The sequence below is a fragment of the Diorhabda carinulata genome, chromosome 8, assembly GCF_026250575.1.
Source record: "Diorhabda carinulata isolate Delta chromosome 8, icDioCari1.1, whole genome shotgun sequence".
NCBI classification, from domain to species: domain Eukaryota; kingdom Metazoa; phylum Arthropoda; class Insecta; order Coleoptera; family Chrysomelidae; genus Diorhabda; species Diorhabda carinulata.
In genome coordinates, this window is record NC_079467.1 from 22,472,518 (window position 1) to 22,492,614 (window position 20,097).

At 30.4% G+C, this 20,097-nt stretch overlaps 4 protein-coding genes across 4 annotated transcripts; 2 read left to right on the forward strand and 2 right to left on the reverse strand.

Annotated features, from left to right (window-relative positions):
• Nucleotides 1–17: 17 nt before the first annotated feature.
• LOC130896909 (DNA-directed RNA polymerase III subunit RPC1) lies at nt 18–10,643 on the forward strand. The gene is made up of 22 exons (XM_057805274.1): nt 18–232; nt 447–582; nt 645–1,219; nt 1,679–1,768; nt 1,826–2,003; nt 2,563–2,898; nt 3,029–3,265; nt 4,147–4,344; nt 4,502–4,781; nt 5,226–5,334; nt 5,403–5,602; nt 5,879–5,992; nt 6,401–6,558; nt 6,984–7,092; nt 7,152–7,320; nt 7,516–7,791; nt 7,845–7,974; nt 8,065–8,183; nt 8,645–8,798; nt 9,520–9,704; nt 10,113–10,281; nt 10,347–10,643. The coding sequence occupies exons 1-22, from the start codon at nt 189–191 to the stop codon at nt 10,563–10,565; spliced, it is 4,185 nt and encodes a 1,394-aa protein (XP_057661257.1). The 5' UTR covers nt 18–188; the 3' UTR covers nt 10,566–10,643.
• A 387-nt stretch (nt 10,644–11,030) lies between these two features.
• Nucleotides 11,031–11,669, reverse strand: LOC130896914 (prefoldin subunit 1). The gene is made up of 3 exons (XM_057805280.1): nt 11,562–11,669; nt 11,399–11,511; nt 11,031–11,331 (listed from the first exon to the last, which is right to left on the reverse strand). The coding sequence occupies exons 1-3, from the start codon at nt 11,589–11,591 to the stop codon at nt 11,109–11,111; spliced, it is 366 nt and encodes a 121-aa protein (XP_057661263.1). The 5' UTR covers nt 11,592–11,669; the 3' UTR covers nt 11,031–11,108.
• A 29-nt stretch (nt 11,670–11,698) lies between these two features.
• Nucleotides 11,699–15,789, forward strand: LOC130896913 (protein Pixie). Its single transcript, XM_057805278.1, has 10 exons — nt 11,699–12,021; nt 12,152–12,368; nt 12,421–12,636; nt 12,688–12,895; nt 12,961–13,147; nt 14,038–14,159; nt 14,356–14,640; nt 14,733–14,848; nt 14,969–15,165; nt 15,346–15,789. Exons 2-10 carry the CDS (start codon nt 12,156–12,158, stop codon nt 15,626–15,628), a joined length of 1,827 nt encoding a protein of 608 aa, XP_057661261.1. The 5' UTR covers nt 11,699–12,021; nt 12,152–12,155; the 3' UTR covers nt 15,629–15,789.
• A 632-nt stretch (nt 15,790–16,421) lies between these two features.
• On the reverse strand, nt 16,422–18,688 carry LOC130896912 (heat shock protein 68-like). Its single transcript, XM_057805277.1, has one exon. The coding sequence runs from the start codon at nt 18,585–18,587 to the stop codon at nt 16,674–16,676; it is 1,914 nt and encodes a 637-aa protein (XP_057661260.1). The 5' UTR covers nt 18,588–18,688; the 3' UTR covers nt 16,422–16,673.
• Between the last annotated feature and the right edge of the window lie 1,409 nt (nt 18,689–20,097).

Genomic DNA, 20,097 nt, shown 5'->3' on the forward strand with positions numbered 1-20,097 from the left:
AATTGATCATTTAAATATAAGAAGATATTATATAAAAAAAGATGAAGAACTTAAACCTCATTTTATTTTAATTGACAACACATTCTAAAGTTTTATGTAGTATGAATTAAAAGTTGTTGTAAGATGTGGTAAGCTTAAAACGAATTACATAGATTGTTTAATTTATTGGATTTTTATTAATTTCTAAAATGCCTAAAGAACAGTACCGGGAAACGGACGTGGCCAGAAAAATGTAAGTATTGTCATTGTTTATTTATTAATAATTAAAAGTAAAAACTTACTTTATTGTCTCCAGAAAAGTTTCATGTTCTTATGAGTGATAAGTTCTTTTTAAGCAAAAAATTCTTTTCAATCATTTCTTAGATTAATTGACCAATTATTTTTGAGTTTTTTGGGGCGGCGTGTTTCATATTTTATTATAGAATTACAACTATTTTATTTTGTAGCTCCCATGTTACTTTTGGTGTGGAAAGCGCAGAGAGTATGCAACAACAGTCTCATATTCATGTAGTAGCTAAAAATCTATATAATCAAGATGTCCAACGAACTCCTGTCCCATACGGAGTTCTTGACAAAAGACTGGTAATTTACTCTTTTTATATCTAACTTACATATAGAATGTTACAAATATTGTTCTGTTTTAGGGAACTAACTCAAAAGACTCGCCATGCCAAACCTGTGGAAAAAATATTAATGAATGTGTTGGTCACTTTGGTTATATTGATTTAGAATTGCCAGTGTTTCATGTTGGTTATTTTCGGAGTATTATATGCATTTTACAATCGATTTGTAAAAAATGTGCCCATGTTCTTTTAGACGAAACGGAGAAGCATCAATATCGAATTAGGTTATCTAATCCTCATTTAAGTTATATGACAAAAAAAGCTATAAGAAAGAAAATTATAGATAAGTGCAAAAAAAATACAAAATGTTTGAACTGTAAGGAACACAATGGATTTGTTAAAAAGATGACTGCTAAAGGTAGTACTGGCAACTCTGTACTAAAGATAGTTCATGAAAGAAACAGAGATAAAGATAAACAACAATTGTTAAATGATCAGCTAAAAGAATTTGCTGTTGCCATAGAAAGTAACCCTGATATTAAATCAGCTTTTACAGGAAGTCCAATTGCTGAGATTCTAACTCCAATTGATGTCTTGAAATTATTTGAAAGAATTCCTGAAAATGATATTCTTTTATTAGCTATGGATCCAAAAAGGTATGACAAATATTTTGAGTACCTTTGTTTAGCATTAGTAGATTTCAATAATTATTTTGTTCTAAAAATTTGTAAAATCTTTTCCTTTGTTTGTTTATATCATAAGTAAAACCTAACATTGTTTTTAGAAATATTTTTATCACTTTATTAGAATCTAGTTTTTTCAGTTATTCCGATTTTTTTAAATCAGATGCACTAAAAAATTGATTATTAACAAACAAAAAGAGGCAGGGGAAAAATTATGTATTTCCCTTTTGTCCAATAGCAACTTAACTTTTTCGCAACACAAGTGGATTTTGCACAAAAAACTAAGAGGTGTTTATATTTACATGCCTATATCTAAGTTTAATTGATTTTGGAAAAACTTGTGAATAGTGGCTATTGGAGATTTGAATTATCAGTAGGCTTCTTGAGAAGTAACATTAAAAAATATATGCTTATTAAACAATTCATTTCTAGGTCTCAACCAAAAGATTTAATTTTAACTAGAATGTTAGTCCCACCAGTGACCATTAGACCTTCTGTTATATCAGAATTAAAAGCTGGAACGTAAGAAATCAGTTTATTCTTCTATAAACTGGTGTGTGAAATCCTTTTTTGTTCTAGGAATGAAGATGATTTAACAATGAAACAATCTGAAATAATATTTATTAATGATGTTATCAAAAAACATAAACAATCAGGTGCTTCTGTAAATATGTACCAAGAAGGTTGGGATTTTTTACAACTTCAGTCTGCTCTTTACATTAATAGTGAATTATCAGGAATACCTCTAGCTATGATGGTAAGAAATATTGGACCTATCAATCAATTATAATATTTTAAATCTTTCTTATCATTTTACCTTCATATTTTGAGAGTTACTATAAGACATTTAAATAATTGATTTCATACTATTGCCTATCCAATTACATATAAATGCAGGGTAGTTTCGGAGGGTAAATGAATGTTATTAAGTCACATTTTTTATTACAGTAAGATACATGTATTCCTTCAAGTCGGAATTGAAAATGGAAATATCTATTGAATTATTACAAAAGTACCTTTTGCATAGGGAGTTGTAAGGAAACATGTTTCAAAATAATTTTTTCAAATTATTAAAAATTTAAAACATTTGATGTAATAATAGTTACTTACCCTTAAAAACTACCCAGTACTCTTATAAAATGTGGTATTTAATAACATAAAATTGATTATTCTAATATTTTAAAATCATTATATCTCAGATGGTATTCATATTTATATAAAAAGTGCACATGATGAAATAAAGATCTAGAAATTAAAATTATTGCTCTCAGCAATTTTTTCTTGATAATATTGTCAAAAATTTGTTTAATTTGTAGCCTAAAAAACCAGGTCGTGGGTTAGTTCAGCGACTTAAAGGTAAACAAGGTAGATTTAGGGGTAATCTATCTGGCAAGAGAGTTGATTTTTCTTCCAGGACAGTAATTTCTCCTGATCCTAATCTCGAAATTGATCAAGTAGGTATTCCTAAACATATTGCTAAAATTTTAACTTTTCCTGAAAGGGTTATTCATGCTAATATTAATGCTATGAGAAAATTGGTTATAAATGGTCCAGATGTTTGGCCCGGAGCTAATTATGTACAACAAAAAGGATCCCAGTTTAAAAAGTTTTTGAAGTATGGTAACCGTGAAAAATTGGCACAAGAATTGAAGGTAAGATATCGACACTCATGAATTTCCTTTCTAATTATTAGGTATTGTGGTCTTCATACAGTCAGTATTATAAGCAATGAATTTTCTATTTATTACCACTACAATTAATTAAACTTAATTTTAATTTTAGTTGGGAGATATGGTCGAAAGACATCTTCACGATAATGATGTAGTTTTGTTTAATCGTCAGCCTAGTTTACATAAATTATCAATTATGGCCCACAGAGCAAAAATTCACAATAATAGAACATTCAGATTTAATGAATGTGTGTGCAATCCTTACAATGCTGATTTTGATGGTGATGAAATGAACTTACATTTACCACAGACAGAGGAAGCTAAAGCTGAAGCACTTATATTGATGGGAGTAAGTACTATAAATTTGCTTCACTATTGTCAACAATCAAAAATATAGTTATGTGTAAATTATTCATTACAAAATATTTGTAATGGAAGAGTAATTATTATTAGTAACTGCTCTTCTTTTTACCTTTTCAGGTGTCGGATGAAAGCTCTGGTCCCTCTCGTACCCATAGTTTCTTAATTTGATCTATCCATGTCATCCTTCGTTTCTCTCTTCACCTTGAATGGTGTTTCCAGTCTCAGTTATCTTCTATGTAATGCTATTATTGACATTAACAGTTCAAACTAAACATTTAAAATAATTAAATATTTGTACTTTTACATATGTGGGTTTTCTTTTCTGACTTTCTCCACTATTTCTGTCCTTTGTTTGTTTTACATTTCTTTTACTAGTTACTGCTTTTACATTTACTATTTTCATCTGGGTCTTCTTGTATGCTTTAGTTTCAAATACTTTCCTCACTATTACTACTTGTTGAAACATTTGGTTGATCTTCATTGTTCTTTTCTATTAGAATTATAATTTTTCTGTAATAAATTTCTAATATTATTTGTTTATAAATCTTATTCCTGTTGTGGTCTATGTTTCTTTCAGAATATGCTATTATTTTTTTATAAGCTAAAAGATTTTGATACATCTAGGTGCTTCTGAAATCTGAAATATTGAAGAAAAATCATATTTGAAAAAGTGGATATCAAAAGAGATGAACCTCGGGCTTATATTTTAATGCTATTGACAAACAAAAACATAAATCGAGACCGAGTAAAATAATGTTGATTTAATTTTCTTTATGGTTTTTGAATGTACTGATCTTCCGACAATGAAATGTTTTTTTTGTATTAAATCAATAAATTTGTTTTTAATGAAAACATTCGTGATTTTAGAATAAAAGTAATTTGGTTACACCTAGGAATGGAGAACTTCTAATTGCTGCCACCCAAGATTTTCTCACTGGGGGTTATTTGTTAACGAAGAAGGATACATTTTTAGATTTCTCTCATGCTACCCAATTAGCAGCAACCCTTATAGCTGGCAGTGATACACATATGAATATAGATTTGCCAACTCCTTGTATTATAAAGGTAAATACCAGCAGTGATTTTTATTAAAGTATAATGTAAGTTTTATAAACAGAAATGGTTATATCCTGTACAATATAATGTATTATGAATCATCTTTGTTCTTGTTTAAGTTGTAAATATTATAAGATGTATGTAATACTTTCATCCTATATTTCAGCCTGTGCCTTTGTGGTCTGGTAAACAAATTTGCAGTTTGATTTTCCGCCCCAACAAAAAGTATCCAGTAAAAGCCAATCTGGAAGCAAAGGGTAAAGCTTATACAAAAAATAGAGAAATGTGCGTTAAAGATTCTTATGTTCTTATAAGAAATTCAGAATTGATTGCTGGAACTTTGGATAAGAGTCATCTTGGTAATGGAGGAAAAGGAGGCAATATATTTTATGTAATATTGAGAGATTTTGGGAAAGAATATGCAATTACAGCAATGTGGAGGTTAGGTGAGTAGCTTGTCTTATATCTTATATATAATGAGTTGAAGCAGCTTTTGTTTGATGGATGACACAAATTTTCATTAACTTCACTAAGTGTCCTTATTTTATTTTGGGGTATTTAAATAGTAGATTGAAATAGTATAAATAAAGAGAACATACATTAGTAGGCCAGATAAAAAATATTTTATTGCTGGCTCTGTGACAAATTATAATAACGAAAATCTATTAGTAAAAAATTCAAATTATATTGAAATGCATTTTTAAAAACTGCAAAACTAAACAAAATTTAATTCTGAGAAATCGGTTGGAGCAAGAAAATAAATTCTCTACAACTAATCAATAACAAATAAGCATAACTACTTATCAATGATGAAAATAAAATAGATAAACATCACAATAATGACCACATTATTACAACAAGAGAATATTTATGTTCAATTTCTTCGGCAGCCAGATTAGCTTCAAATTATTTAATGAATACTGGATTTTCAATTGGAATAGGAGACGTGACACCAGGGGAAAATCTAATTAGAAGAAAAAACAAACTCCTCAATACAGGGTAAATATTTTTCTATCTCACACAAATGTAATATTTAATGAATAAGTAATGACAATTTTCTTTTTCAGTTATGCAAAATGTCAAGAATATATCAAACAAATGAACGAAGGAAAACTGCCTACTCAACCTGGTTGTACTGTAGAAGAATCTTTGGAAGCTGTTATATTAAAAGAATTGTCTGTGATAAGAGAACATGCAGGTCAAGCTTGTGTAGCTGAGTTACATTCTACTAATAGTCCTCTTATTATGGCACTTTCGGGATCAAAAGGTATTTTGAATTATAATGTCATCTAATATTTTGACAATCTCTAAAGCTAGTTAAAATAAAATAAAGTAAAACTGTTTGACTTTTTCTAGAACCTTTGGGATAGTTTTTTCAACCATCTTCTGATGGCTGTGACCACCATTAGGCTCTTTATAAGATTATTCGTATCATGTTCATTCTTGGAAACATATTTTTTTGAGCAATTAGTAATTTCTTCGTTGATTTGGAGATTGAAAAAGAAATGAATTTAGTTAATTTATATTTTTATGTTTATTTTAGGTTCTTTTATTAATATATCTCAGATGATTGCTTGTGTTGGCCAACAAGCCTTAAATGGAAAAAGGGTACCAAATGGATTTGATGATCGCTCCTTGCCACATTTCGAACGTTATTGTAAGTATAAAATTTTTATTAGTAGGTGATTTTATGTTGTGGATGTTAAATTTTGACTTCAAGTATCTTCTTTACTTCTCTAAAACTGTTTTTTATGTACTTACTGATGGAGAACAAAATTTCTCACACATAAATCCTCATTTTTAAGAATTGTGCTTCAAAATGCTTGTACATGTTACCTCATGATTACACAGCCGAAAACATTCTAAGAAGGAATACAAATACTTAGACCAGACTGTAACAGAACCACCTGAAACATTTTGTGTGTTACAATGGAATTTATTTCAACTTCTGTACTCAGTTTAGTACAAGAGAAACATTAATATTTGAACCTTCTTGAACCTTGAACCTTAATATAGTACTTCTTTGATAATAAATAAATCTATCATATATAATTGTTAATTTTAGCCAAAACTCCAGAAGCAAAAGGTTTCGTAGAAAATAGTTTTTATTCCGGCATGACTCCTACGGAATTTTTCTTCCATACTATGGGCGGAAGAGAAGGATTAGTGGATACCGCTGTAAAAACCGCAGAGACTGGATACATGCAGAGACGATTAGTGAAGGTATGAAAAAAGATACAATAATTGATATGTCTTAACCTCAACATATTTTATTTTTCAACTTGCTTATCCACAGTATAAGTGAAATTAGTATTTAGAAATTACAAAATATTATAAGGTGATTTTTTATATCTTGGGTTTACTTGAGTATTCTCTAGATCTAATGTTTCTTTACCATGGGTTAAATGGCTACATATTTTTATAAAACTTTTAAGGATGATTTGATCTAAAAGAGATAAAAAACCTTGAAAATTTTCAGTTTCTGAAAAATAAGAAGGTTGTTACTATACCTTTTTACTTTTTTTAATTCGAAAAATATCATCTTTTAAGTCATCCAAAGGATTATTAGAGACTATTTATTTCATGCTGTGGACGGTTGTTGTTTTGTTGTAAATATATTTTTATTTAAAGAATATTTATTTTCTCAGGCTCTAGAAGATCTTGTGGTACATTATGATAGATCGGTGAGAAATGCAGAAGGAGATATTATTCAGTTGAATTATGGTTGTGATGGTCTGGACCCAACTTACATGGAAGGTACTGCAAATAATAACTTCAATTAAAGTTTTCTCTCAAATATCAATTGTTGTTTATAGGTAAAGACTGTCCTGTTGATTTTGAAAGGGTATTGGAACATATTAAGGCGAAGTGTCCTTATAGGCAAGAAGTATCTTTGGATGGAGATCAAATACGAAGGGCAACAAAAGCATTTATTGCCACTGATGCTCTTGAGGAGTGCAGTGAAGATTTCAGAAACGAATTAGTGTAAGTACATTATTTCACAGTATCTAATATATCAAAACAAAAGTATTATACTGGATAAATTGATATGAAGATAGTAAGAAATAATAAAATCGCATGTATTTCAAGGGAGGAAAGAAAAACAGTGAATGGCAAATCGAAGGAAATTACATTTATATTATAAAAAATGATATGGATAATAATAAACGTCATTTTTAGCAATTTCATGAATACTGTGGCGGATAGAGTCGAAAGAGTAACTAAAAAATTTGGTAGCAGCCTCGTTGCTAAAGAAATAGAGCGATTGACTTGTAGCCAGTTGGTAACGTTTTTAGAAACTTGTGGACAAAAATATACTAGATCCATAATAGAACCAGGTACTGCTGTTGGCGCTTTAGCTGCTCAAAGTATAGGAGAACCCGGTACACAGATGACATTAAAAACTTTTCATTTTGCTGGCGTCGCTAGTATGAACATTACACAGGGTGTACCTAGGTAAGTGCTCATTTTATATAGTACAAACATATTTTCATTTATTATTTTGTTAGGATAAAGGAAATTATAAATGCTAGTAAGAATATAAGTACTCCAATAATTACAGCTAGCTTGGTAAACGATACTGATCAATGGTTTGCTCGAGAGGTGAAAGGAAGAATAGAAAGAACTACTTTAGGAGAGGTTAGTGTGCTAGAGTAGTTTAAGTGGTTAAAAGCTCTGTTTAATTACATCTTTTTTGTGTAACACATAGCAAATACCTTTTTTTTTCAGATATCAACTTTTATTGATGATGTTTATACCAAAACAGGTGCATTCTTATTAATTCAGTTGAACTATGAAAGAATAAAATTATTAAAATTAGAAGTAAATGCAGAAACAATTCGATACAGGTAAATTTTTGCTTTTGATTTTACAATTTATCATAGTTTTAATTCAACATTTATTTATTGATAATCTCTCTTTGCATGGTAATTAATTTATTCTATGTTGCAAGTTTTGCTTCTTTCCTATTGTGTCTAAAGTTCAAATAAGGCTACAATAAACCAATATACGATAATCTTAGTTTATACATTATAAACAAATATACTATTACTACTACTACTACATCATAAATTACACTGTCTGGTCTTTCGAGCCTGGAAGCCCTAGACAGAGAGAAATTGTGATTGTTGGTGTAGATGTAGTAAATGAGCTAAGAATGTCATCAACAGTTATAGAAATTCCAACTTAGTACTGTATAGCTCATCAATGTTGAGATATTTCTCACTCAGACTCTTAGATCTTATTGTGTTACCATTATTTTACAATTATATTTGCCTGAATAACATGTAGATATTTTAATAAATTTCAGTTTATGTACATCAAAGTTGAAACTGAAACCAGCAGATGTCTGTGTAGAAAGTGATACAATAATAACCGTTCATCCAAATAAAAGTAAACATTCTAGAAGGCTGAATTTTGCTCTTAGTGAGTTGAAAGAGCAAATACCAAACGTTGTAGTTAAGGTAAGTTTTTTGTAAAAAAAATTTGTAGTCTAAATATCAATATGAAAATTTCGATATCGCTTCTAGACATAGTCTATCTTTATACAATCTTTCTATTGACCATTTCTATATTTATATTCAAAAATACTGCAAAGAATTTGAGCAAAAAATTACTATGTGAAGGTAGAATAAAATAAAAAACCTGAAAAACATTTCCTGTGAGCTTCGAAGTATGTATGTTCACCATGTAGTGTGGCTCTCTGCATTAATGCCACTCCATACCATTACTGATTCTCCTCCGTATGCTTATCTTTGTTGTATGCACCATTTACTTTTCTGCAAACTAAGACACGTCGATCGTTGTCAAATAGGCTTAGGTACTTATCGGAGAACTTCATATTTGACTACTAGTAGCCTTTTCAGACCAAATAATCTATAACAAACTGTAGTCGTATCCTTCAATGTACTGGGGTTAACAGATGTCCAGTTGCAGGTTGTCTGGACGTGTACTAATTAATTTACATCACCACTACATCATATATCTAACAGTTCAATAAATATAATATTAAGTATTAACAGGTGTTGCCTAAATATAAAAATGTTTTTCTCAACTCACCTAATAACGAAAATACACTTAAATTTTATACAGTAAAGTTTTGGTTCAAATTTTTAAACTAAATCAAGTTATATATTTTTGCATCAATATATAATACATTAACGATAATGTTCTTACATGTTTCAGGGTTTGCCGACAGTTAATAGGGCGGTTATAGCTAGGGAAGATAAACATGGAAGACCAGTTTATAGTCTTTGTGTCGAAGGAAATAATCTACGGGAAGTAATGGCAACGTATGGTGTAGACGGTAAAAGAACTGTGTCTAATAATATTATGGAAGTTTATCATACACTTGGGATAGAAGCTGCTAGGTAAATAAGACGTTTTTAATATGCATTTCAAGTGTGTAATCTTCAAATACTTTCCAATGTAAACTAGTGTAATTTTATTTTATTTTTTTATTGAAAATTTGAAACCCTTACATATCATTTAAATTATGAACTGCAAAAAAAAGACATGAAAGTAAGAATTGAAAATATTTTTGGTAACAGTTTATGACTACAGCATTTTTTAAGAATGGTTTTCATTCACTCTTTCGTAACTTTATCAGTCTCAAAACTACTTCTACTTCATAACATCTTTTATTTTTGGCATTTTTTATGTCAAACTAAACATAACGTTAATGTTTCCTTCAAGATCTCACTACAGAAATTCATTAATTGTATGTTAAGATCACACTTCATATATTTTGCTCGATTCAATTAGTTTTTCTAATTTAGGGAAACAATCATGTCAGAAATTAAAATGGTGATGGAGAATCATGGTATGAGTGTAGATTATAGACATATTATGTTACTAGCAGCTCAAATGACCCATACTGGTGAAGTTTTAGGTATAACACGTCAAGGATTGTCTAAAATGAAACAATCTGTTCTAAATTTAGCCTCTGTAAGTATTCGAATATGATAAAATCTAGAAATATCTTTCATTAATATAACTTTGTTTATTTTCAGTTTGAGAAAACGGCAGATCACTTATTCGATGCAGCTTATTATGGCCAAAGTGATAAGATTAGCGGCGTGTCTGAAAATATTATAATGGGAATGCCTGCTGCTATAGGAACTGGAATTTTCAAGCTTCTCAATAAACCTTCCAGTGTTGAGCATACTCCAAAATCAGATCCATTGCTTTTTGAAGAGGCCATCAAGGAATTGATGATACAATGTAATTAATGTTTTCTTTATGTTATGTCAAAAGCAGAAATTGTGATAAAGTGTAAAAAATATTTTGAAATAAAAAGTATTTCCTAAGATGGTGAATTTTGATTATTGCCAGACCTTCCCAATAATGCAATATATTTGCACATGTGTCTTCATATTTGCAAAGCCCTCCCCCATCCCATAAATATAATATTTTGGTATAAGTTATTCAAATTTTGAAAAGGTGATTTTGACTAACAAATATAATCAAGAAAAATAGACTTCTGATTTTCCAGAAAAAGAAAACCAACAACAAATAAAAAATGTAATGTTCATAGATGAAACCTTCAAAGTATGACTACCTTTACCCCATACCTACCCCACAAAATCGTCAACATTTGGGAACTGTAAAGATCTGCAAATATGTTGAACAAAACGAAGAAAGCAGCACTAAACCTGTATAGGATTTGGAAAAGGGGAAAATAGTAACAAATATAATTTAATTCAATGTTATATTGAGATTTTAAATTGTCAGTACAAATTTCATACAATAAATTAAACATAAGTTACAACTGTTCAAGATTCTTTTTTAGTTTGTACTAGTTCACGTAAGCTATTTGTTGCTTCCTTAAGGGAATTTTCCAAGTATGTTTTATTATTCTCTATTACTTTAATCTTCTCTTCTGCAGTGCTTTGCTTGGTTTTCAAATTTTGTTTCACCATTCCAATGGGAGTTAATAAAAACATTCTGCCTACAGATTCATAAGTCCTGGTGCCTTCATTTAAAGAACTGATTTCTCTAAGACAAAAATAAAATGTGGATCATTAATTGTTATAAGAACATTCTTGTATGAATTCAAAACTACCTTTCGGTAATTGACGCATGCTGTTTTGTTCTTTTCAGACTTTCTATTTGAATGTCTGCTATCCTCAACTTCTGTGTAGTTTCTAGCTGTTTTTCTTGTAACTCTGTGAAAGCCTGAAATAGATGAATATGCATTGTGTAAGGACAATTGAAAAATTGCTTACTTTTTTTAATTCCATGTCAACTTTAGCCATTTTTAATAAATTATCTAAGAATAAAGACCTAACCAAAATTGAATTGAGAAAAACTGACAGATGACAAGATTAACCTGGTAAGCTGACAGATTGAATAAAAACAAAATATCCCATGATTCAATAATTATAAAGTTGATTTTTCAAAAAAGCATTAATAAAGTATTTCAAGACAAGTGAGGTTTAAATTAAATACTATAATACTATAGTATCAAAGATAATATATTTTGAGTTTTCAAGAAATGAAAAAGTAGTTCTGGCGTTCATTAGGCTATTTATAGAATAAATTAAAAAGAAGAAAATATATTGACAACTCTTTTATCGGCTAACTTCAAGTTTCAAATGATTCCTTTCCAATAGTCTCCTCATGGCAAGTCGGTTCTTGATGACGTTTTGAATATTGTTTTCTGTTAGAAAAGAAATTACGCGACAGGTAGATAATTAATAAATTATTTATTAGTTTTAAGGTTGATACAAATTTATTGAATCCATATAAAATTTCAATTATTTTTTGAGGTTAGAAATGAAATTCTATTACTGAACATATTGTTTCCTTGTTATAGAAAAATGTCCAAGCGAAAAGGAATGGAGGAGTCCGACAAACTCACTCGTATTGCCATTGTCAACGTAGATAAGTGTAAACCAAAGAGATGCAGACAGGAATGTAAAAAATCCTGCCCTGTAGTTCGTCTTGGAAAACTTTGTATTGAAGTTAGCCCCAATAGCAAAATTGCTACTATATCTGAAGAATTATGTATAGGTTGTGGTATATGCGTTAAGGTTTGTTATACTTTCTTAATAACGTTTTTTATCTGATTTAATGTTTTTATAGAAATGCCCTTTCGAAGCTATTGCTATTATCAATTTGCCTAGTAATTTACAAAAAGAAACTACTCATCGCTATGGTAAAAATTCTTTTAAGCTACATAGATTGCCCATTCCTCGTCCTGGTGAAGTATTAGGACTTGTAGGAACTAATGGTATTGGTAAATCTACAGCATTAAAGATTCTTGCTGGTAAACAAAAACCCAATTTAGGTAGATTCATGGTAAGCAATTTTTTTTCTTTATTCAATATAATATATAATATTTTGCTGTAGGACCCTCCTGATTGGACTGAAATTTTGAGCCACTTCAGAGGTAGTGAATTGCAAAACTATTTTACAAAAATTTTGGAGGACGATTTAAAAGCATTAATCAAACCACAATATGTTGATCAAATCCCTAAAGCTGTTAAAGGTACTGTTGGTCAACTTTTGGATAGAAAAAGTGAATTAGATAATTTAAATCAAATTTGTACCATGCTGGGTAAGTATTAGAAAATATTTCTGTAATAAATCATTGAATAGTAATTATATTACTTTGTTTATTAGATCTGAATTATATAAAGGAACGTGAAATATCTGCACTTTCTGGAGGAGAGCTACAGCGTTTTGCATGTGCTATGGTATGCATCCAAGATGGTGATATATTTATGTTTGATGAACCATCTTCTTACTTGGATGTCAAACAACGTTTGAATGCTGCCAGAACAATTCGTTCATTGCTTCATCCTAGCAAGTAAGTGTTGAAATTGCCAGTAAATTTATGTTAAACTGTATCATCATCATCTATATCTATGATTTTTCATATAGGAGCCTCATTTATATATGTTTATTTATTGATCCTTCATTCAAACCCATTGGTGTCTACTTTTGGGCATAAGTTGTACATGCTAGCTTCTTTATATCATGGTTCCATCTTACATTAGGTCTTCTTCTGGGTCTTTCAATGTCTCATGGGGATTATGTTGTCATTTTTGTTGTCTATTCATTGCCAAGTTTCCTTCCCATTGCCATTTGAGGGATTTGATTCACTGGGCTTTTTGCGATATCTTTTCTATTCTCTTACGATTCCTTTTTGTTATATCTAGCATGTTGTGTTCCTTTGATCTTTAGGGAAATTGGAGTTTCTTATTAACTTCAGTCTTGAGTGTCCAAATTTTGCATCCGTATGTCATACCTGGTAATATGCATTGATTGAAGACTCTTCTTTAAATTAGATGCATTTTGTCTGTTAAATATACTGTAAATCTTATTAGTAACATTACTGTGATTTTCAGTACTGTGATAATAAAAACTAATGATTCTACAAGGGAATCCACAAGTATTGATTAGAAGTATTAGTATACCTGATTAAGATAAGAATTTCAATCTAATATATACTTGAATCTACCATTGATGTATAAGACTAATTATAAAATTTTTTGATTCAATTTTTTTCTGTTTCACAATCAATATTATACTGTCTGCAGTTGTGCCAATGTCTTGTGGTGAATATTCAACTTGATACTATATACTACATTTATATTGTAAAAAATGGACTAGTCCTCAGATCCTTTAAACTAAAAAATGTTCCAATACTATAAGTAAACAAATTGTATTATAAATTTTTTATTTTTTATCTTATAGGTTTATTATTGTGGTAGAACATGATTTGAGTGTACTGGATTATCTATCAGATTTCATATGCTGCCTGTACGGAGTGCCTGGTGCATATGGTGTAGTTACTATGCCTTTCTCAGTTCGTGAAGGTAAGTTAAAGTTTCTTTCAAAATCCATTTAAAACTATCTTCCTACAGTGATCAAAAACCACTGTCAATTTGGAAGTATGAATTATGAATTAAAATTATTGTCTATTGAGATATATTTTTGATCTTTAAGCTGTTGTCACTTAAAAATATTTTTCTAACTCCATGAGTTTGTAATATATCATATCTTCTTTTGCAGGTATCAACATTTTCCTTGATGGTTTTGTTCCAACAGAAAATCTTCGATTCAGAGATGAATCTTTAGTATTCAAAGTAGCAGAATCTGCTACAGAAGAAGAAGTTAAGCGTATGAATCATTATGAATACCCAGCTATGACAAAAACTATGGGTAATTTTGAATTAAAAGTTGTGCAGGGACAATTTTCGGACTCTGAAATATTAGTATTGCTTGGAGAAAACGGGACTGGAAAGACAACTTTTATTAGAATGCTTGCGGGAAATCTAGAACCTGATAGCGGTTCAGGTAATGAAAGCTTATTGCATAAAAAATAAATGGAATTTTAGATCTAAAAGTTTCTTGAAGGTACCCCTTGTGCTAAATAGGTAATTTTTAAGGTGATTTGCCACAACTTCACATAAGCTACAAACCTCAAAAGATTAGTCCAAAATCTCAAGGATTGGTTAGGCAACTGTTACATGAAAAAATTAGAGATGCATATATTCATCCACAGGTAATTAAAAAATACTCTGCTCTTGTATTAGTTATTATTAGGTATTAAGGGTGAAATATTACCCATGTTTTAAAATCAAAATGTGTGCTTCTAAAATAAGAAATTTTGAATTTATTTCAGTTTATAGCAGATGTAATGAAACCATTGAAGATAGAAGACATAATTGATCAAGAAGTACAAAATCTGTCAGGAGGAGAATTGCAGAGAGTTGCTATGACACTTTGTTTAGGAAAACCAGCTGATGTTTATCTCATTGATGAACCCAGTGCCTACCTAGACTCCGAACAACGTTTAGTCGCAGCTAAAGTTATAAAACGGTAAGAGATTAATCTTTGTTAAAACTTTCTTTGTGACAACTTAGTAAAAACTTACAAAAGATTATAAAAATTGAGCTTAAGTAAGCTAAATTCCAACCTATCTTCCTCCAAATAATGCCCTTATTTTTAATATATTAATAAAGTATTTACTAATGAAGAAATTTTTTCATCTTTTTTTAGATTCATTCTTCATGCAAAGAAAACTGGATTCGTTGTAGAACACGATTTCATTATGGCGACCTATTTAGCTGATCGCGTGATCGTGTTCGAGGGTTCACCCTCTGTGAAAACAACTGCACACACTCCACAAACTCTCTTAGCCGGTATGAACCGGTTTTTGGAACTTCTAGGCATCACATTTAGACGGGATCCAAACAACTTTAGACCAAGGATCAACAAGCTGGAGTCTGTTAAAGATGTCGAACAAAAACGGGCTGGACAGTATTTCTTTTTGGAGGATTAATATTTATTTTGGACCGTATCGCCATTTTTTTAATGTCTCTAGGATGATTGAAGGATTTTATGTACTAATAAAAGTGTTATATCGCAGGAATATCAAGAGAGTTTGAAATCTTTTATTATTTTATAAAATGTATTCAACATGATTAAAAAGACAGTTATCAAGCTTTGTTTTTTTTTTTCATTATACCCTAGTAATTTATGTATTTTGAGTATTAGATTTAAAAAATATATATTGGGGACTCCAAGGTTTGTTAAGTCCCCCAATCAATGTTCCACTCTTCACTGGATCTTTTACAGCTTGAAAAACAGCCTCGTTGAACAAGCTTCAAGTCCCCTACAAGTTTTTCGCCCAAAGCTTTTTCTGAGTCACCTTATGATAGCAAAACATTTTGTAATTAGTGTTCATTTTAGGTACAATAATTGAGAAAAGCTTATAATTTCCCGAGACAAATTGAGACCACGAATAGTGAACGATTGGCCTTGGTATTTATTTATTTATTTACATCCCGATGCCAATTAAGAGGTGGGAAAGACTTATGTAAGAGTTAACAAATGAACAATGGTACATTTAGATGAATTGTAAACAACATATAAAAACAACCAATTCTATAAGTTTGATTGTTCTTGTTTATTTTTGTACTGTACTTCATATTTTAAAAGATATTCAAAGAGTGGAATTATTTTTCAAAATACTAGTAAGGAAAGTGAGTAAGGACTGAATCTGAAAAGTATAATAATTTGATGTAAACAATAAAATTAAAAATAGGAAAAGGTGGATTAAAACTCTGATACGAGTTGGATTTATTTATTTAAATGAATTTCAACAATATACCATATAAAAATAAAACAAAAAAATATTAAATACAGTGTACATACAAAAAAACAAATGAAAAATATTTATATACATATAAAAACTCAACTGAAAAATAAATACTTTGGATACAGTGTATATATAAAAAACTAACTGAAAAATACTTGCATACAGTGTGCATACAAAAAGTCAATTGAACAATTTTTGGAATGTCTAAAAATAATGAGAAAAAAAATTAATCGACTTCTTCAATGGTTGGTCCACTTTCCTTTGATGCTCCCCTATAATCACCGGGCATTCCTCCTCCCTGGGATCCTTGGTGTATCTTCGCCATGATTGGACTGCAAATTCTACTCAGTTCCTTTTGTTTCTCTTCGAATTCTTCTTTCTCAGCTAACGTATTGTTGTCTAACCATTTCAAACAACTATCACATTCGTTTTCAACAGTAGATTTATCTGCAGAAGACAGTTTACTTCCGTTGTCTCTAACAGCTTGTTTTAATTGGAAAATATAACTTTCCAGTTGATTCTTAGCGGCAACTTGTTGTCTTTGGTGTTCATCTTGTTCTTTGTATTTTTCTGCTTCTGATACCATTCTGTCGATTTCTGCTTGTGAGAGACGTCCTTTATCATTCTTGATAGTGATATTACGGGAGTTTCCAGAACTTGTATCTTTAGCAGAAACATTCAATATACCGTTTGCATCTAGATCAAAAGTAACTTCAATTTTTGGAACTCCACGTGGTGCAGGAGGAATACCAGTTAAATCGAAAGTTCCTAGAAGGTTGTTGTCTTTTGTCATGGCCCTTTCACCTTCGAATACTTGAATAGTAACAGCAGGTTGATTATCAGAATATGTAGTGAAATCTTTAGTTTGTTTACATGGTATTCTTGCATTTCTTTCTATAATTTTTGTCATTACGCCGCCAGCTGTTTCAATACCAAGGGAGAGTGGAGCTACATCAACCAATAAGACATCTTGGATTTTGGAATCCGTTTCTCCGCTCAAAACTGCTGCTTGGACCGCAGCGCCATATGCCACTGCTTCATCTGGATTGATTGAAAGATTTAAATGTTTTCCACTGAAGTAATTTTGGAGTAGGTGTTGAACTTTTGGAATCCTCGTTGAACCTCCTACAAGAACTATATCGTCAATGTGTCCTTTATCTATTTTTGCATCTGTTAATGCCTTTTCCACAGGTTGAAGAGTACTTCTGAACAAATCTGAACATAATTCCTCAAATCTTGCTCGGCTAATTTTAGTATAGAAATCAATACCTTCGAAAAGTGCATCAATTTCTAATGTGGCTTCAGAACTAGAAGATAATGTGCGTTTAGCTCTTTCGGCAGCAGTTCTTAGCCTTCGAAGTGCTCTTGGATTGCTTTTTAGATCTTTTTTAAATTTCCTTTTAAATTCATCAGCAAAGTGATTCACTAACCTGTTATCAAAGTCTTCTCCTCCAAGATGGGTATCACCGGCTGTTGCCTTTACTTCAAATAAGGAACCTTCATCTATTGTTAGAATGGATACATCAAAAGTACCTCCACCCAAGTCAAATATAAGGACATTCTTTTCACCTTTTAAATTCTTATCCAAGCCATATGCCAATGCTGCTGCAGTTGGTTCGTTGATAATTCGTAAAACATTTAAACCAGCTATTGCACCTGCATCTTTTGTAGCTTGTCTTTGCGAATCGTTGAAATACGCTGGCACTGTGATAACAGCATCTCTAACTGTGGTTCCTAAATAAGCTTCTGCAATTTCCTTCATTTTTGTGAGGACCATGGAACTTATTTCTTCTGGAGCGAATATTTTTCTTTGTCCTTTAAATTCAACTTCAATTTTTGGTTTTCCTCCATCATTTACGACTTTAAACGGCCAATGTTTGATGTCTTGTTGAATTTTTGGATCGTCATATTTTCTACCAATTAGACGTTTTGCATCAAAAACTGTATTACTGGGGTTTAACGCCACTTGACCTTTCGCTGCATCTCCTAAAAGTCGTTCAGTATCGGTGAACGCCACATAACTTGGAGTTGTTCTATTTCCTTGATCATTGGCAATTATTTCTACTTTTCCATATTGCCACACACCTACGCAGGAATATGTTGTGCCCAAATCAATACCAATTGCTGGAGACTTTACCATTCTGCTTGTTTTTGTATTGACAAATGTTATTGGAGTTAAATCGCAATAAACTTCACAGTTACAACACACGACAAGTGACTAATACACTTCACGTATTTGAATGTACTGATCTGCCGCCAACCTGAATCGCTTTTATATAAACTGTAAATTCAAGACGAACATTCTCGAATAATCTCGAACGTTTCCGAACATTCATGAATCAGGAGTGCCAATTATCAAAACTTTCCAGGCACATCTAGAAATTTGGATGAAAGATGGATTGCACATAATTTTTAACAATAATTTTTTGAAGCGTTATGTAAAAAATCTGGAATACTTTCTTGTGTTATAAATTTTATTTTAGTTAGATATTGATTTCCTACGTTTTACTTACGACTATTTTTTCCAATTATTTTAAAATTTTATCAATACTTTTATTTCCTAATATAATATTTAACTATATGTGTGCAGTTGGTATGTCATCGCTGGAGAAGCATTCGCATGGAATTTTCTATGTTTAATTATATCCCAACAGAACCGGCTCTAATCTTTTTCAATTAAAGAAAATTGTCAGAGGATATTTCAAGTTCTTTTTTATATTTGCATTTATTTTAAGAGCATTTGTTAAAAATTTCATTGCCTTGAATATTCAAAATAAATATCAGTAACTCATTGAGTGGATTGGCAAGTATTCATAAGTATCGGAAAAAGGAAGTAGTTTCTTTCGTTCTACAAAAGTAATAAGACGTAGAAATATGTATCATTGGCAGTAGGAACTAAATTATTTAGTCATGTGTTTTGTATAGACTTTGTGACTGCTTCGTAGGCATTAGTAAGAAACAGCATTGTAATTAGAGCTCGGAAATGAACTAATACGCGTACGGCCCAGAAAATTTTTTATGCTTATATAATAATTAGGAAACATTTACACCATATACCTATGCAAATAGCATCATTTTAGCATATATACGTAAATTAATTATAAAAGGATAGAGCTTCAAATAGGCATGAAAATAGAATTCATGCGCATCCAAAATTCATTTAATTTACTCCATAATTTTTACTCGATTCGTCAAATAATACCGTTTGAAATAATAATTACTACAATTCATTATTCACAATAAGCGAAGGTTGTATTTTGTGTTGCATACATAGTAGATAAAAGATCTTTATTAAACTAAAAAGATTTTAAAACTTACAAATTAGTATTAATTCTATACATTTTATATAACATATGCGAATTTAATAGAAAAAAATAACTAGTTATTTATGCATATTATGAATGTGTATCCTCTGCAATTATCACTTTATTACGTTTAGCTCACAATGCCTCCACTAAATGGTAGTTACTTTATGTATTTCCTAAAATTGTTGACTTATATTGTTTAACAATTCATCTATTTACAATAACCTTAACAACGAAAATTTATGGTTACTTGTACACATAGCTGACTATTGTTATAAATGAGACGCAATTCAAATTCAATTTTATTATCATTACCTTCGCAGTACTTTTCTAAGACAAAAATTG

What these genes read in the sequence shown, in the direction of transcription:
- LOC130896909 (XM_057805274.1), top strand. Translation starts at nt 189, where the DNA reads ATGCCTAAAGAACAGTACCGGGAAACGGACGTGGCCAGAAAAAT. An exon ending in CTTGGGATAGAAGCTGCTAG is followed by an intron (nt 9,705 to 10,112) that starts GTAAATAAGACG and finishes TTTCTAATTTAG; the next exon opens with GGAAACAATCATGTCAGAAA. An exon ending in CTGTTCTAAATTTAGCCTCT is followed by an intron (nt 10,282 to 10,346) that starts GTAAGTATTCGA and finishes GTTTATTTTCAG; the next exon opens with TTTGAGAAAACGGCAGATCA.
- LOC130896914 (XM_057805280.1), bottom strand. Translation starts at nt 11,591, where the DNA reads ATGGCTAAAGTTGACATGGAATTAAAAAAA. An exon ending in TTGACATGGAATTAAAAAAA is followed by an intron (nt 11,512 to 11,561) that starts GTAAGCAATTTT and finishes CATCTATTTCAG; the next exon opens with GCTTTCACAGAGTTACAAGA. An exon ending in CATGCGTCAATTACCGAAAG is followed by an intron (nt 11,332 to 11,398) that starts GTAGTTTTGAAT and finishes TTTTTGTCTTAG; the next exon opens with AGAAATCAGTTCTTTAAATG.
- LOC130896913 (XM_057805278.1), top strand. Translation starts at nt 12,156, where the DNA reads ATGTCCAAGCGAAAAGGAATGGAGGAGTCCGACAAACTCACTCGTATT. An exon ending in CCAATTTAGGTAGATTCATG is followed by an intron (nt 12,637 to 12,687) that starts GTAAGCAATTTT and finishes ATTTTGCTGTAG; the next exon opens with GACCCTCCTGATTGGACTGA. An exon ending in TCAAATTTGTACCATGCTGG is followed by an intron (nt 12,896 to 12,960) that starts GTAAGTATTAGA and finishes TTTGTTTATTAG; the next exon opens with ATCTGAATTATATAAAGGAA.
- LOC130896912 (XM_057805277.1), bottom strand. Translation starts at nt 18,587, where the DNA reads ATGGTAAAGTCTCCAGCAATTGGTATTGATTTGGGCACAACATATTCC.